At 48.0% G+C, this 15,848-nt stretch overlaps 1 protein-coding gene across 1 annotated transcript in view; it reads left to right on the top strand.

The window, feature by feature from the left end:
- The window catches only part of CLCN1 (chloride voltage-gated channel 1), a 72,316-nt gene extending 66,592 nt beyond the window's left edge, over window positions 1–5,724 (top strand). Inside the window, exons 20-23 of the mRNA XM_075071158.1 lie at window positions 2,277–2,315; window positions 2,820–2,924; window positions 4,057–4,143; window positions 4,695–5,724. Coding sequence (XP_074927259.1) covers window positions 2,277–2,315; window positions 2,820–2,924; window positions 4,057–4,143; window positions 4,695–5,087 — 624 coding nt within the window. The 3' untranslated portion in view covers window positions 5,088–5,724. The remainder of the gene's footprint in view (window positions 1–2,276; window positions 2,316–2,819; window positions 2,925–4,056; window positions 4,144–4,694) is intronic.
- The last annotated feature ends 10,124 nt before the right edge of the window (window positions 5,725–15,848 follow it).

Here is a 15,848-nt window from a genome sequence, read left to right as displayed (position 1 = left end):
TTACTGCTCCCCAGTCACTTACTGCAGGATGCACTGTCCACTGGCTGCAGTTTATCCCAGCGCTCCCACTAGTTATTAAAGAGTCACTGGGACAGTGCTCTGGAACTACTCCATATGAAGCCAGTCAGGACTTTGGGTAGCATGTCTCCTCTCTCTGAGCTGTGACAAAGTTCCTCCTCTACCTTGGTGGGTCCTGCGCTTATTGGAGGATTTGTTCACCTCAGTGATCTTCCCCTCTTGTGGAACCCACAGTCTGAGTCAGCTCCTCCTGTGTCTGATCAGGAATTGGGAGGTTTGGGGGGAACCCAGGCCCACCCTCTACTCCGGGTTCCAGCCCAGGGCCCTGTGGATCGCAGCTGTCTATAGTGCCTCCTGTAACATGCTGCATGACAGCAACAACTCCCTGGGCTACTTCCCCATGGCCTCCTTCAAACACCTTCTTTATCCTCACCACAGGACTTTCCTCCTGGTGTCTGATAACGCTTGTCCTCCTCAATCCTCAGCAGTACACGCTTTCACTCTCAGCTCCTTGCCCTCTTGCTCCCAGCTCCCTCACACACACTCCTTCTCCTCTGGCTCCTCCCGGCCTGACTGGAGTGAGCTCCTTTTTAAATCCAGTGCCCTGATTAGCCTGCCTTGATTGGCTGCAGGTGTTTTAATTAAAGTAGTATCTCTACTGCCTTCTAGAAGGATTCTTAATTGGCTCCAGGTGCCTTGATTAACCTGGAGCAACTGCCATTTGGTTACCAGGGTACTAGGGATTTGTTTAGCCTGGGGCTAACATACCTGTTTCTCAGTACTTTACTGTAGCCATCTGGCCTTGCCCCATCACAGAGCATATTGTCGCCAGGGTAAGAAGCTTACACAGCTTCGACCTTCCTGGGCCTGACCTTGGAGCATTCAGCATCCCCTTTCACACCGTGCGCTTCCCGTAGGTAGTCCACCTGTATGCGGCTCCTGGGGAAGTGAGAGGGTCCTGTACCCCAAATCCACAGTCAGCAGTGACTCTCAGCCAGCATAAAACAGAAGGTTTATTAGTCGACAGGAACACAGTGTAGAACAGAACTTGTTAGCACAGAAATCAGCCAAGTCCATCTTGGGGGAATCCCAGGCCAGATGCCCTGGACTCCCGCCTCCAGCCTCCCAAGCAGACTGCACAGCTACCAACAACCCAACCTCAGACACCCCTGTCACTCCTCCTCCTGGTCTTTGTCTCACTTCCCAGGCAATGTGTCACCTGGTTGCTTTCCCCTCCTGGGTCTCAGGTTACCAAGGGCACCGGCCATAGCCTACGTGCAGGCAGCAGATGCAGCCTCACCTGCCCCTGGGGGTCTCAGCCAAAGTCACACACCCTTATTCCCACCACCGAGGCATTGGTGCAGCACAGAGGGAAACTGAGGCATACACAGTAACACTCATATAAGCTCAACCGTAAGACTCACATACAACATAACAAGGAAAAATCCTCACTTTGTCACACTGAGCTCCTGGTAAAGGATTAGGGATTTCCGCAGTAGAGGATGGCCATGGCATGCATGGGGAAGTGAGGATCCTGCTGGCTAGGCACTGTCTGTGCTACCAGTACGGAGAGAGACAAGGTGGATGAGGTCATATCTTTTACTGGACCAACTTCTGTTGGTGGAAGGTACAAGCTTTCAAGCTCTTCACCAGCTCTGGGGAAGGAAGCAGACTGAAAACTGCAGGTACTGAGGCAGGCTTCATGATGATCTATTCAGATCTAAGAAAGTATTGGCCAAGGGGGCTGTCCGAAAAGCATCAAGAGCAGACCAAGCAAAACCTCACACCAAACCAGGACCTGGACCAGTGTGCAGATCAGAAGCATCCCAGTGCACAGATTCCACCCTCCATGACAAAGACACCCAGGGAAAGATGAGGGTCCCTGAGTATCTGGGGGGTGCACAGTGGGGATTAGGAGTGAGCAGGAAGTAGGGTGATCAGATATCCTGATTTTATAGAGACAGTCCCAATTTTTGGGTCTTTTTCTTATATAGGCCCCTATTATCCCCCCCCATCCCGATTTTTCAAATTTGCTGTCTGGTCACCCTAGCAGGAAGAGAGGGACCCTGAGTATAATGGCAACTTTTTGGGTTTAGGGATGAGTGGGCAGAGGGAGGGGGCAGGGAGGGTTAGTTGCTGGAAAGTGGGCGATACAGCTGAGATTAGGAATAAGGGGTTCTTGCACTCCAGGATTTTGCTGTGGAGTTAGGGCTGTGTACTCCTTCGCTGACCATGGCTCTGTTTTCTGTTCTCTCCAGGAGTCTGTAGAGGTTATAGATACAATGAAGCCAGAGGAGGTAAGTCTGAATGAGAACTAGGGGGCTGGATCTCCTCTCACCCCTGGAAGCTGTCTCCTTCTTGGGAAGGTCCAGTGGCCAGGATATGCTCATATGCTACAAGGAGAGGCCATCATGAGAGGAACTATTCCCTCCACCGATGGAAATGGGGAAGACTATCCAGGAGTGACTGGGGCAGGGAGAGCTCAGGAAGGAGAGACAGGGAGCTCTCATCCCCTCTAAGCTGGACTGGGGAAGCCCTCACCTTCCTGGCTACTTTTCTCACTGTGTCACCCTTGCTGGGGGCATGTCAATCAATGGCACATCTAGTGCTGCAGCATCACCACGTTCCCAAGGGGAGGCCCCAGCTCATGCTGGAGGGATAGGAAACTTCAGAGAAATAATATATTGAGGGCGGAAGATGGGGAGGATGGGCAAACAGCAGCAGGAGACCGGGGCGGCTTGGAGTATGGGCTGAGAGCAGTGTTGGTCACTGTGAGTGTGATCCCCTCTTCCCTGTGTCAGATAGTTGCATGGGAGCAGGACGAGCTGAATAAGGAAGTGTGCTTTGACAGCTGCCGCATAGACCCCTCCCCTTTTCAGCTAGTGGAGAGGACTTCCCTGCACAAGGTGGGTCTGACCTCCCTCCCAGCTACTGTTCATCCTTCTCCAACTTGTCTGTCTCTGTGCTAGCCCACTCCAGAGCTCATCCCCTCCCGTCTCCCCATCTCCCTCCCCTCGCTTTGCATTTTTCTCTCTCTTGCCCTCTCTCTCTGTCACCGTCTCTATCTGAGAAGCTCACTGACCTCCCATCAGCACAGCGTCTGACTGCAGTCTCCTGGAACATGAGTAGATTAGTTTAATAAAAGAGCTTCAGAGAACCACACTAGGATCCATCAGCCATTGCATTAGTGTTGGAATTCCCTCTCCCAGCCTCTGGGGGCTGTCTAGATACACACACATTAGCACTGGGATTCCCACTCCTAGGCACTGAGTGCAGCAGCAGCCACACCTCAGGTATTTGTAAAAGCAATCATACAATAATGAGCGTTGCAAGATCCACATGCAGCATTGGGGGTGAGATTCACATTCCTGGCCCCTCCAGGACCAGGGACCTCCATCCCAGCACATGAATACTGGGATTCACACTCCCTGCCTCGGCGTGCAATGGGATCTGCATGCCTGTATCACTGTATTTATTAGGGGTCTGTCACTGATTATATCATTGCTGGGATCCACAGTCTCAGCCCCAAAGCACAGCAGGATCTACCCCATTGTGCACTGGTCCTGAGTGGACTGGGATCTGCACCCTCATAGCCATATGCCAGGTGTGGGAATGTGAGTTATTGTGAGAATGTTCTGGGTGTCCCTAAAGCACACCAAGCATGCACCAGTGTGACCTGAGAGGAGTCCTGGCTGATTAGAAGTCCCAGGAATATTTAAGCTGTATGGGACTGCTGCTCTGGGTTAACTACAGGTATATACCAGGAGTTTCAGGTCCCCTGGAGTCCCACTAACCACCCTGCAAGTGCAAAGATGCTACTCACTGAGGATTAGCATTAGATTTCCCACTCCTAGGGCAGCTTCTTACCAGGGTGGTGCCAAACCCAAAGGAATTTGAGCTGGGATTCCCACTCCTAGCTTTGGAGCCCGGAGGGGATCTCAGGCCTAGGCTTAGCGCCAAGACTCTCATTCCCAGCCTTTGAGGATATCAAGCCCTATGTGACTGGTAATGGAGATTCTCTTGTGTTTTCTCCCACAGACACACACCTTGTTTTCCTTGCTGGGACTCAGCCATGCCTATGTGACCAGCAAGGGGAAGCTGAAGGGAGTGCTGGCTTTGGAAGAGGTAAATATAGTCAAGTTTTCATGCAGACACTCCCACCTCCTGCTCAGCCCCAGACATTCCGTGTGTTATCGCAATATCCCACAGCAGGCGAGAACCAGCTTTGGGATGGAAGTTTCAGCTCTGCAGTCAGTACATTTCCTAGCATTCCAGTTTCAAGGCCTGGCAGCATTGATTTAGCCCTTTTCCCTTCTGAGGGGAGAAATTGTGCTCCTGGATGTGAGTTTTTCAGGAGGAGCCTTCCAAACCAAGGGCCTGTCTGCTTTACATGACTAGTAAAGATCCACTAGTCATTTTTGTGAGAGATAGGCTCTTACCTGTGTGGCCTGTGCCAGATCCATTTAGCCAGTGTCCCTCCCAGAAGTGGCTACACTGAGGCTGGAGTTTGCCAAGTGCTGTGGAATGAAAGGCACTATAGCAATGCAAAATCTGATCTCTCCAGGGGCTAGTCTCCTGCCTTGTTATTTTGGAGAGTAGCTGAACTGTTGTGCTGTGGTTTTTGAGCTGCCCTTTAATTCCCTCTCTGTTCTTCTGACCTTCTACCCCTCTAATAGCTCCAGAAGGCAATTGAGGGCTCCACACGCTCTGGTGTCCACCTCCGTCCGCCCCTCGCCAGCTTCCGAGACATCAATCGGACCTCAGTCAGCAATGAGCAGAGTAGCCAGGTTCCACAGGTGTGGAGGCGGCAGGACAGCTGTGTGGTGCCTGTGAGAAGAGCTGCAAACTCAAGGATGGGGAGCCCACTTTCCTCCAGTTCCCCCTCCCCACAGCACCCACCCTTCCCTGAGGAGGGGAAGGGGCTGCACTCTGTCTCAGCTGCTGACGCTGAGCTGGAGGAAATGGAGCTATCTGGCCCCGCTCCTGAGAACATCTCAGACATCCTCAAGGACCTGAGCCTGCGCTCCACGGACCTGGAGGAGGACGATGAAGAGGATGTGCCCCTATAACCAGTGGGAGGAAGGGATGTCAGTGAGCCAGCCCTGCTACACATGCTTCTCAGGGAGAGGCCTGAGGACTCTCTCGCCAATGCTCCAGCATCCGCAGTAGCTTAGTTGGGGGAGGGGTCACAGGACTGCCCTTCCGTCTGCTGCCCTCACTGCCTGGAGTGTTGTGCTACTTGAGACAGATGGGGGTGCATGTGTGAGGGAGGAGATGGACTCCCCCAGGTGGCAAGGGGGCTGCTGGGATTAAGGGCCCTATTCTTTCTCTCCTAGAACTCATGGGAGCAGGAACCATAATGAGGCATGGACACCACTGGCTGCAGGGACATATACTCTGGACTGATTGCACCATTGTGAGAGAGTGGTGGGGAGCAGATGGGAGCCACAGCCCTTCCTCTTCTCCATTTCAGAACACCCTGCAGAACAGCATGACTTTCTCTGCTTCCCCTGCCCCTCAACAGTTCCTGCAGGAACCTTCCCACAACCCAGGATTTCTGACTAGTGAAAATTATCAGGGTCAGGGGGATTGTGCAGGCAATGAGAGAGGAGAGGGCAAGCCCTCCGAACATCCTCCTGTACAATCCACCCAGCCACAGCTGTATCCCCGGAGATTGTGGGTTGAGCCAGCCTGGCACCTAGAGACACCCAGTGGCTCATTCATTAGCATGACACCCGTCCCTGAAGTTCCTAAGGGTGGTCATCATCTTCCCAGACACCTCATAAACACACATGCTTCCCACACTTGTCTCCTAGAAGCAACTTTCTATCTCAGAATCCCACCACTCCATGCCCCTGTAGCCCCTTCAAGCCCCTCTCCCATCCTGCACACCAAGAACATTCTTGTCCAGAAACACTGGGTCTTGTTCTGGATTCTCCCTCTGGTATTTTTGTTGATGTGAGGAATGCTGGGGGCTTCTCTTGGGCCTGCCAGTGCTGCCACGAAGAGGGAGGTTTCTTACTGCTGACACAAGCATGTTTGGGAGGGAGGAAAGGCTGCCTGATCTTTGTCATGGTTCTTTAATATACTCAGGACTTTAAAAAAGAATTGAACAGGAGGAAAGACTCCTTGTTTTCTGGTTGGCTCACTGAAGTCTTTAAGCAGAATGGCCAAGATTGGAGTGGGTTGGTCAGAGGTCACAAAGGCATGGATGAATGAGCAGTAAGATTGTATATATGTTTCTATTCTTCAGATATTCATGTGTTTGTCTCTGAACCACTATCGGCAATTTCCATGAAGTTATAGTCTTAACATATAAGAATGCCCACATAAGAATGGCCATACTGGGTCAGACCAAAGGTCCATACAGCCCAGTCTACTGACAGTGGCCAATGCCAGGTGCCCCAGAGGGAGTGAACCTAACAGGTAAAGATCAAGTGATCTCTCTTCTGCCATCCATCTCCACCCTCTGACAAACAGAGGCTAGGGACACCATTCCTTACCCACCTGGTTGATAGCCATTAATGGACTTAACCTCCATGAATTTATCTAGTTCTCTTTTAAACCCTGTTATAGTCCTAGCCTTCACAACTCCTCTGGCAAGGAGGTCCACAGGTTGACTGTGTGCTGTGTGAAGAAGAACTTCCTATTATTTGTTTTAACCCTGCTGCCCATTAATTTCATTTGGTGGCCCCTAGTTCATATATTGTGGAAACAAGTAAATAACTTTTCCTTATTCACTTTCTCCACATCACTCATGGTTTTATATACCTCTATCATATTCTCCCTTAGTCTCCTCTTTCCCAAGCCGAAAAGTCCTAGCCTCTTTAATCTCTCCTCATATGGGACTCCTTCCAAACCCCTACTCATTTTAGTTGCCCTTTTCTGAACTTTTTCTAGTGCCAGTATATCTTTTTTGAGATGAAGAGACGACATCTGTATACAGTATTCAAGATGTGGACGTACTATGGATTTATATAAGGGCAATAAGATATTCTCCGTCTTATTCTCTATCCCCTTTTTAATGATTCGTAACATCCTGTTTGCTGTGTTGACTGCAGCTGCACATAGCATGGACGTCTTCAGAGAACTATCCACCACGACTCCAAGATCTCTTTCCTGATTAGTTGTAGCTAAATTAGCCCCCATCATACTGTATGTATAATTGGGGTTATTTTTTCCAGTGTGCATTACTTTACAATCCCCCATGGAGGGAGACTGTGGGCTGGGAGCAGGCTAATGAGAGAGAAATGAGAAACGGCAGCGAGAAGCCGCTCTCCTACCTTCCCCTTTGCTAGCACAGGAAGGCTCCTCTCTTTAAACACTGCTCTCCTACTACTCCAGGACTGGGAACCATCCACACAGCGCTGCCAATACATCTCAATGGTGACTCGCAGCACCCTTTGCTATTCCATCTTCACCTGTGTCCGGAGGAGAGATGCTGCAGCAGCTTGCTGCATGCATGTGATACCCTGACATTCAGAGATGAGAGCCTGCCAGGCTAACTCACCATTCCTGCCAGGTTTTCTCAGTACAATAGCAAAATTCAGTGTTGTAGAGTCTGCAGATTTCCCCAGCTGTTGTGCAGCTTTCTACCGTAAAATTTTCATCAAAGAAACCAGATAGCAGTGCCTGGGGCTCTGCCAGACACAATCCCACTCATCAAGCTGTGAGGAGAGGAGATCCCAGGCACTTTATGACACGTCCTGATGCCTGGCCAGGTGCACTTCCACAAGCTGGCTGCCTGGAGGCTATGACAAAGCCAGAGGCAGCATGGTTCCCAGTTCCCTGTTCGTGCAACCGGAAGACACCAACTATGTTGGGTTTGCCAAGGTTATTTATCAGATGGTTACCCTGTAGTGCTCCAGAGGCAGGTAAAAATCCTGGGGCACCTGCCAATGTACTAGTGAGAATTTCTCCTTGTCCTGAATTCTAGCAATTAGGCTTGTACATGTAAACAAGAACCCTTTCTGAAGCTGGGAGTCTCCATTGTGATCTGGCCTGCCCTGTGTTCAGCTGGGGGCAGTAGTGGTATATTTTAAAGCATGGGGAAGAAGGAAAGAAAGAAAACAAGGCTTAACTTCTCGTAAAGTATCTGCAACTATCTCCTGTGTCATGCCCCGTCAGCACTAGGGCTCTGTGAGCTGCCACCAAGCCTGAGTCCCTACCTTTCTGGGAGGGCCAGGTTTTTTGGCTTGAGCTGATGTTGAAGATGGCTTTTTAAATAAAAAAATGGAGAAAGGGAGAGAGTTGTGTGCATGAGAGCAAGATAGAGACAGAGACAGACAGAGAAGAGATAGTTAAGTCCAGGCAGACTGTGAAGAGCTACAAAAGGATCTCTCAAAATTGGGTGATTGGGCAACAAAATGGCAGATGAAATGCAGTGTTGATAAATGCAAAGTAATGCACATTGGAAAACATAATCCCAACTATACATATAAAATGAAGGGATCTAAATTAGTTGTTACCACTCAAGAAAGAGAGTCATTGTGGATAGTTCTCTGAAAACAGCCACTCAATGTGCAGTGCCAGTCAAAAAAGTGAACAGAATGTTGGGAATCATTAAGAAAGGGATAGATGATAAGACAGAAAATATCATATTGCCTTTATATAAATCCATAGTTCACCCACATCTTGAATACTGCATGCAGATGTGGTCGCCCCATCTCAAAAAATATATAGTGGAATTGGAAAAGGTTCAGAAAAGGGGGATGGAACGGCTTCCATGTGAAGAGCAATTAATAAGACTGGGATTTTTCAGCTTGGAAAAGAGGCGACTAAGGGGGGATATGATTGAGGTCTATAAAATCATGAATGGTGTGGAGAAAGTAAATAATGAAGTGTTATTTACTTATAACACAACTAGGGGTCATCAAATGAAATTAATAGGCAGCAGGTTTAATACAAACAAAAGGAAGTATTTTTTCACACAATGCACAGTCAACCTGTGGAACTCCTTGTCAGAGGATGTTATGAAGGCCAAGACTATAACAGGGTTCAAAAAATAACTAGATAAATTCATGAAGGATAGGTCCATCAATGGCTATTAGCCAGGATGGGCAAGGATGGTGTCCCTAGCCCCTGTTTGCCAGAAGTTGGGAATGAGCGACAGGGAATGGATCACTTGATGGTTACCTGTTTTTTTCATTCCCTCTGGGGCACCTAGCATTGCCCACTGTTGGAAAACAGGATACTGGGCTAGATGGACCTTTGGTCTGACCCAGTATGGCTGTTCTTATGGTCTTAAGATGGGGACCAAGTAATACAAGGAGAAGGAATCTTGGGATGATGCACACAAGGGGCTTGCAGCTCAAAATAAGGCCTCATCTACACTTAAAGAGTTTTTGTCTGTGGGTTAGGAGTGTGAAAAACTCACACCTTGAAATAGCTAACTGTCTAGATGGTAGTACCGCTGGAAAGGTCTGGAGGTTATATTGGATCACAAATTGAATACGAGTCAATAATATGATGCAGTTATGAAAAAGGCTAATAACATTCTGGGATGTATTTACAGCAGTGTTGTATGTTAGACACAAGAGGTAATTGTCCTGCTCTGATGAGGCCTCAACTGGAGTCTTGTGTCCATTTCTAGACCTCACACTTTAGGAAAAATGTGGACAATCAGAGAGAACTCAGGGGAGAACAAAAACAAAAATGATAAAAGCTTTAGAAAAGCTGACCTCTGAGGAAATATTAGAAAAACCAGCCATGTTCTGTCTTAGAAAAGAAGCACGCGGGAGAACATGCTAACTGTCTTCAAATGTGGTAAGGGCTCTTATAAAGAGGATGGCAATCAGTTCTCCATGTCCACTGAAGGTAGGACAAGTAGTAATGGTCTTAATCTGCAGCAAGGGAGATTTAAATTTGATGTTAGGATAAACTTTCTAACTATGCGGGATAGTTTAAGCTCAAACAGACTTCCAAGGGAGGTTGTGGAATTCCCCACACTGGAGGTTTTAAGAATAGGCTGGACAAACACCTGTCGGGGTGGTCTAAGGATACTTGGACCTACTGAGAACCCTTACAGCCCTACATTTTTATGATAGCTATGCTACAAAAGCCCTAGTGTACATGCAGATATATCAGCAAAAAGTGATTTTGCAGGTATAAGCTGCATCTCTATCAAAGGGTTTGCTGCGATAGCTGTACCAATACAGTAGCCTAAGATGCATTTGAGCACCTGGAATAGTCTTTCACTGCAACCCTTGGGCAGAAAAGTAGAACTGGTTGTGGATTTGTATACCCCAGGATCAGGACCGGTGCTAGAGTTTTTCGTGCCCTAGGTGCACGGCCATTCCGCTGCCCCGCGTGCCGTTCCCGTGGCTCCGGTGGAGCTGCTGCAGCTGTGCCTGCGGGAGGTCCACCACCAGAGCCGCGAAGGACCAGCGGACCGTCCGCAGGCACGACTGCAGCAGATCCACCGGAGCCACCTGCCGCCGCCCACCCCCCGGCAAAATGCCACCCCCAGAAAATCCTGGCACCCTAGGCGATTGCCTAGTTCACCTCAATGGAAGTGCTGGCCCTGCCCAGGATACAGGTGAGACCATTACTGGAATACTGGCTCCAGTTCTGTTATCCACTTTGAAAAGGCTGTTGAAGAATTGGAAAGGACTCAGAAAAGACCTACAAGAATAATTAAAGGCCTGGAAAACCTGCCTGACAGTAAGAGCCATAAGAAGCTAACTGTTGAGTTTATCCAAGAGAAGGCTAAGAGGTGACTTGATTGGTTCACGGGAAGAGATTTTTGATCTAGCAGAAGGCATAACAAGATCCAGTAGTTGGAACCTGAAGCTAGACAAATTCAGGCTAGAGCTCAGGCACACATTTTAAACTCTGAAGGTAACTTACCAAGAGATTTGGTGAGTTTTCCAACACTTGGCATTTTAAATGAAGACTTGATGTCTTTCTAAAAGGTACTTTCTAGCTATCCAGAAGTTATGGGCTCAATGCAGAAACTATTGGGTGGGTTCTCTGGACTGTGTTAGGGAGGAGTTCAGTCTAGATGATCATAATGGCTCCTTCTGGCCTTAAAAGTATAAGAAAGCATTTCTATGCCCTGCTGAGAAGGAGATTCATCCTCTGGCAGCACTGAGGCCAGCAAATAGAACAAGGGGAGGAAGCTTTTGTCTGCTTGATCCTGGGGGCCAGTTCAGTCCTTGAACTAGTAAGATCAGACCCCAGATCTATCTCAATATGCACCTCAGCTGCTGTAGTCCCTAAGGGCCTTGGAAGCTGGGGAACAATCAGGCGCAGGCATCCTTGATCCATGACTCCTCCTGCTCTTGGCCCAGAATGCCCCCAGCACTGGTGAATCCTGCAGGGCATCTGCAGAGCTCTCATGGGGTCCCATGTACCTGGGTATTCCTCAGGAATGCTACAGGCTGCTCTGCAGCCCCTTTCTGCCATGTAGCCAGCACACAGGTGCTGTAGAGCAGTGAAGGATTCCCCTGAGTGCTAGTCTCTGACTCTGCCCAGGCTTCCCGTTACATGCAGTAAATATTCTGGGCAGTAAAGGCACAACACTCCCTTCTTAGACCTGTTTTTTTTTCTGAATACTTTTCTCCATGCATGGAAGTGGTCCTGTGTGCTGTACAGGAAGCCATAGGCGCTGACTCCGTGGGTGTTCTAGGGCTGGAGCACCCACGGGGCAAAAATGGTGGGTGCTGCAGCAGCCAGCTTCCCATTCCCTCCCAGTGCCTCCTGCCCATCACAATCAGCTGTTCCACAGCATGCAGAAGGCACTGGGGGGAGGGAGGAGCAAGGGCTGGGCAGCTTGGGGGCGGGGGTGGAACGTGGTGTGGGGCAGGAACAGGTGAGGCAGAGGTGGGGGCTTGGAGGAAGAGGTAGAGTGGAGGCATGGTGGGAATGGAGCGGGGGAAGGTAGAGGCTGAGCGGGGTTGGGGGCTTGCAGGAAGAGATGGGTTGGAGCCTGGGGCAGAGCTACGGGGTCGAACACCCCCTGGTACATTAGAAAGTTGACGCCTCTGCAGGAAGCCTCAAAGTTTGACCTGGAAACCTTTGCTCCACAACATGAATCCCAAACCTTCACTCCAGAACCTGAATCTCCAGCTTCTACTCCATAAAACACACACAGGGAGCTTTACTTTAAAACCAAAATCTTTTCCCAAAACCTGTAAACTTCATCCCACAACTGAACCATCACCAAAGCCTTGAACTTTCTCTACAAATTCAAACCTAGGTCTATATGCCCAACCTTCACCTACAAAACTGAACCCTTCAGAGCCAAGAAGCCCTGAAGCATATGGAATTGAAAACAGATTGCATCTCTCCCTAGCACCACCTTGCCTTGCCCAACTCTCCTAGCCTCTCTATACCTCTGCGCTTTCCCGTCTCCTCACTTGAAGGATGCAATACTCCACATGCTCGGAGTGGCCTGTTGTCACTGGATGTTGCCAGCCCAGTGCTTAGCCAGAGAGCACTGCAGTAAGGGAAGGGTGAAAGAAAATGATTCTGGGTGATTTCCTCAGCCCTTTTCTCTCCAGAGCAGACAGACAACCCCACTCAGACTTCTGACTCCTGCTAGTTGAGTATGTGTCCTGGGAAGGGATATTGTCAGTAACAAGGCGGTGTGGAGGGAGGCACTGAGGGAGGGAGCTGAGCAGCGGTACTTGCTGCAGCTAAAAGACAGATATAGTACATGTTCCCTCCAGGCCTGCACTTCCACAATGGCTGGTATATGGTGTGGAAGGGAAGCCAGGCCTTCTCCACGTCTCCCCACTTCCCTCTGTGCCCAGACACATCCCACCCCAGTGCACTCTGAGTACAGGCAGCAGTAGCATTTTTGCAGCTGCCTCCTGCCAAGGTGTGCTAAGGGGTAGACAGTGCTCCTGGGGCCTCCTTCTCCTTCCCACACACAACTCACTGGATTCACACAGAGCAGCCATAACAGAACCAGTCTCCACTCTGTTCCTCTGTGTTCCCCACCTATACAGTGGGGAGAATTATAGTTACCAATGGTACCTTCACAGAGGCATTGGGAGGCTCAGTTCATTAATGTTAAGGCCTCAAAGTTCCTGAGCTGGAAGATGCTAAAGGAAGAACTTGGCTACTACTGAGATGACTAATCAGTATAAATACCTAGAAAGAGACAAACATGGAGAGAGAGGGCATGAGAGAGCTATTACTGACTTTATTTTCCAATCAATAACAAGTTTTAAAACAACCATAATGAAGACAGATTTTAAAATGTAAACTATTTATTTGTATATAAATAAATGTCTTAAAGCTGCCCAGTAATAAATGGCAAAGTCATCTGTGACTCTGAATAATGAAGGAAAATGAAAGAAAAAACTCTAGGTAGAAAAAGGAAAATCATTAACACCTGGTCAGCATTTCAGCCATACAACCTGAAGCTACAATTCCTCAAAACTTAACATCTAATCCCAAGTGCAACAGAACTGTGAGCAAAAGGCAGCACTGAAGATTTATGAAGAATAAGTTGCCAACAAACTTGGCTGCCTTTTGCTCCTGAGATATACGATATAAATGGTTACAGAGAAAACAGGAGTTGTAACATACTTGGATTTTGGTCCAGTGAGGTGTTTGTGTGATTCACCAACCCAACCCCCAGTGTAAATAGCGCTATGTTGAGGAAAGGGCTTCTCCCATCAAGATAGCTACCGCCTCTTGTGGAGGTGAATTAACTACACCAACTGAAGCTCTCCTGTCAGCATAGTAGCAGCTTCACTAAAGTGCTGCAGCTTTATAAGTGTAGACTTGCCCTCACTCTCAGTCATAATTCAAAGTGACTGGGATATGGGAACTGCTGTGTGCAGCTAAGAACTGTCTGAAGAACTGTAAAGAAATCATGCTGGCAAATGGCCAAGTAGAAGGTGGGGAGGTGTCGAGCAGGACTGTTCCAGGTCCAATCTTATTTAAAATCTTCATGAATAACCTGGAAGAGGAAGTAAATGGCATGGCCAATGAAACTCACAGACGGTAACTTGGGGAAAGCAGTGAACACCAGATTGGACAGAGAAATAATAAGAAAGAGATCTACAGAGAGCTGAGACTGGGACAGAAAATAATGGGATAAGAAAATAACAAGATAAGAAAAAAGCAGGAAAACAAAGCTAACTTGTCTGGGGGAAAGAATCCAAAATACGCTTAGTGGCAGGAGAATCCTAGGACAGAAAGATGCTTATAAAGACCTTGAAAAGCTACAGCAGACAGCAAATTAAACATCTGTGTGTAGTGTAACAGGCAGTAAAAAGGCCAATACAGTTTTGGTATATGCAGAGGCATCACTTCATGGGTCAGGAAAGTGATAGCCCTCTTCTGCGCCTCTGGATTTCAACTCTGAGCACTACTGGCAAACTGGAGGTAGTTCAGAGAAAAGTACCAGAAATGGTTAGGGGGCTGGAGGGACTCACTGACAAGGAAAGACTAGAGGCATTAACGATGTATGTTTTGTGAAAGCAACATCTAAGGTAAAGGGGCACAATAGTACAGACATAACTGCAGGGTGTTCACATCAAGGAAGAGAGAAATTATATTAGGTGGCAAACGGGGTACAACTAGAAGTATTGGGATGAAACTAAGGTAAAAAAACATTTGGAATGAATAGCAGCAAACCCTTCCTGACAGTGAGATGTATTAGGCCATTAGTTTTTCAAGTGTTGGAAGCTATGTTGGTTGGCAGATGTAAACCAGATTGGAAAAGCTGCAAGGAGATGCCAGCAATGTTGGCGACTCCATAGGAGTATCTCCCCTCTGAGTCAACATTAAACCACTACCCCAATACACTGGTAGGGGCATCATGCAGCTAGAAGTGCAGTTTTTTGGATTAGCTGTAAAGGTCATTATAGATCTCATCCTGTTTAAACCTTCCCTGTAGTTTCATCTGGCTGCTGGATTTTTCTGCATGTTCTGTCCTAACCTGCTGTCTAGCATGTTGTGAACCATCTCAAAGATGGCAGCATTTCATTGGTAACTGAATGACTCTTACATGTACAGTCTGTAACATGCTTTGAGATGAAAGACTCTGGAGAAATATCAGCAGGAAAACGAATACCGCAGCTAAATGAAAAGATAAGGGAGGAGGGCAGCAGTGTCAGAACAGACATTGTTGGGCCTGCACAAGGACCTCTGTTCTGTGACACAATGGCTGCAGATGAAGTGTCATCTCTTTATAGTGGTGTGCAAAAAGCTCTCTCACCTACCCAGCATGAGATACTGCTCCTATCCTTGTATATGTCTCCAGCATGCTCTGGCTTTACTCCTATCAATGATTTTGTACCTCCACTCCTGCTAGGATACTGTTTCCTCAGGCGCAAGTTCCTTGGATCCTCCCCCTAGAAATAAAACACTTCCACCAGCCAGAATGGCAAGACCACATTCTGTTTAATAATAACTCCATAAGGACTGTACATGCCATTTTGGCCTACATCCTCTCCTTTTTCAGTGGCTGCTGCCACACATAGGTATGGAGGTGTGTAGTGCCATATAGTTTCCTATGTCCGTATGTATAATTTATATATATATATTATATATATATAGATAGATATTTATAAATAGGGTATATATATATATATATCTATAGAGATTTTTTCTCATAAGTCATATTATCAAAACATGCGACGAACAACCAGTGAAAAGATTTCAAGCAAAGAAGTTTTGGAGCTGGAAGACCAAAGGCAAATCAGTTTTGTTTTTGTTTACTTGGGGGTGGCATGGGATAAGGCAGGGGTAGGAGCGTTATAATGACAGACCCCTTCTCTTCCTGCTCTTTCTTTCCCCATGAAGAGCCATGGCCCTCCACAAAATGTATCCTTGAGGGATGAAAAGAATCTCTATTCAGTCCCCCACAA

The sequence above is a fragment of the Chelonoidis abingdonii genome, chromosome 1, assembly GCF_003597395.2.
Source record: "Chelonoidis abingdonii isolate Lonesome George chromosome 1, CheloAbing_2.0, whole genome shotgun sequence".
In the NCBI taxonomy this organism is placed as follows: domain Eukaryota; kingdom Metazoa; phylum Chordata; order Testudines; family Testudinidae; genus Chelonoidis; species Chelonoidis abingdonii.
This window is presented reverse-complemented; position numbering and strand designations above follow the sequence as displayed.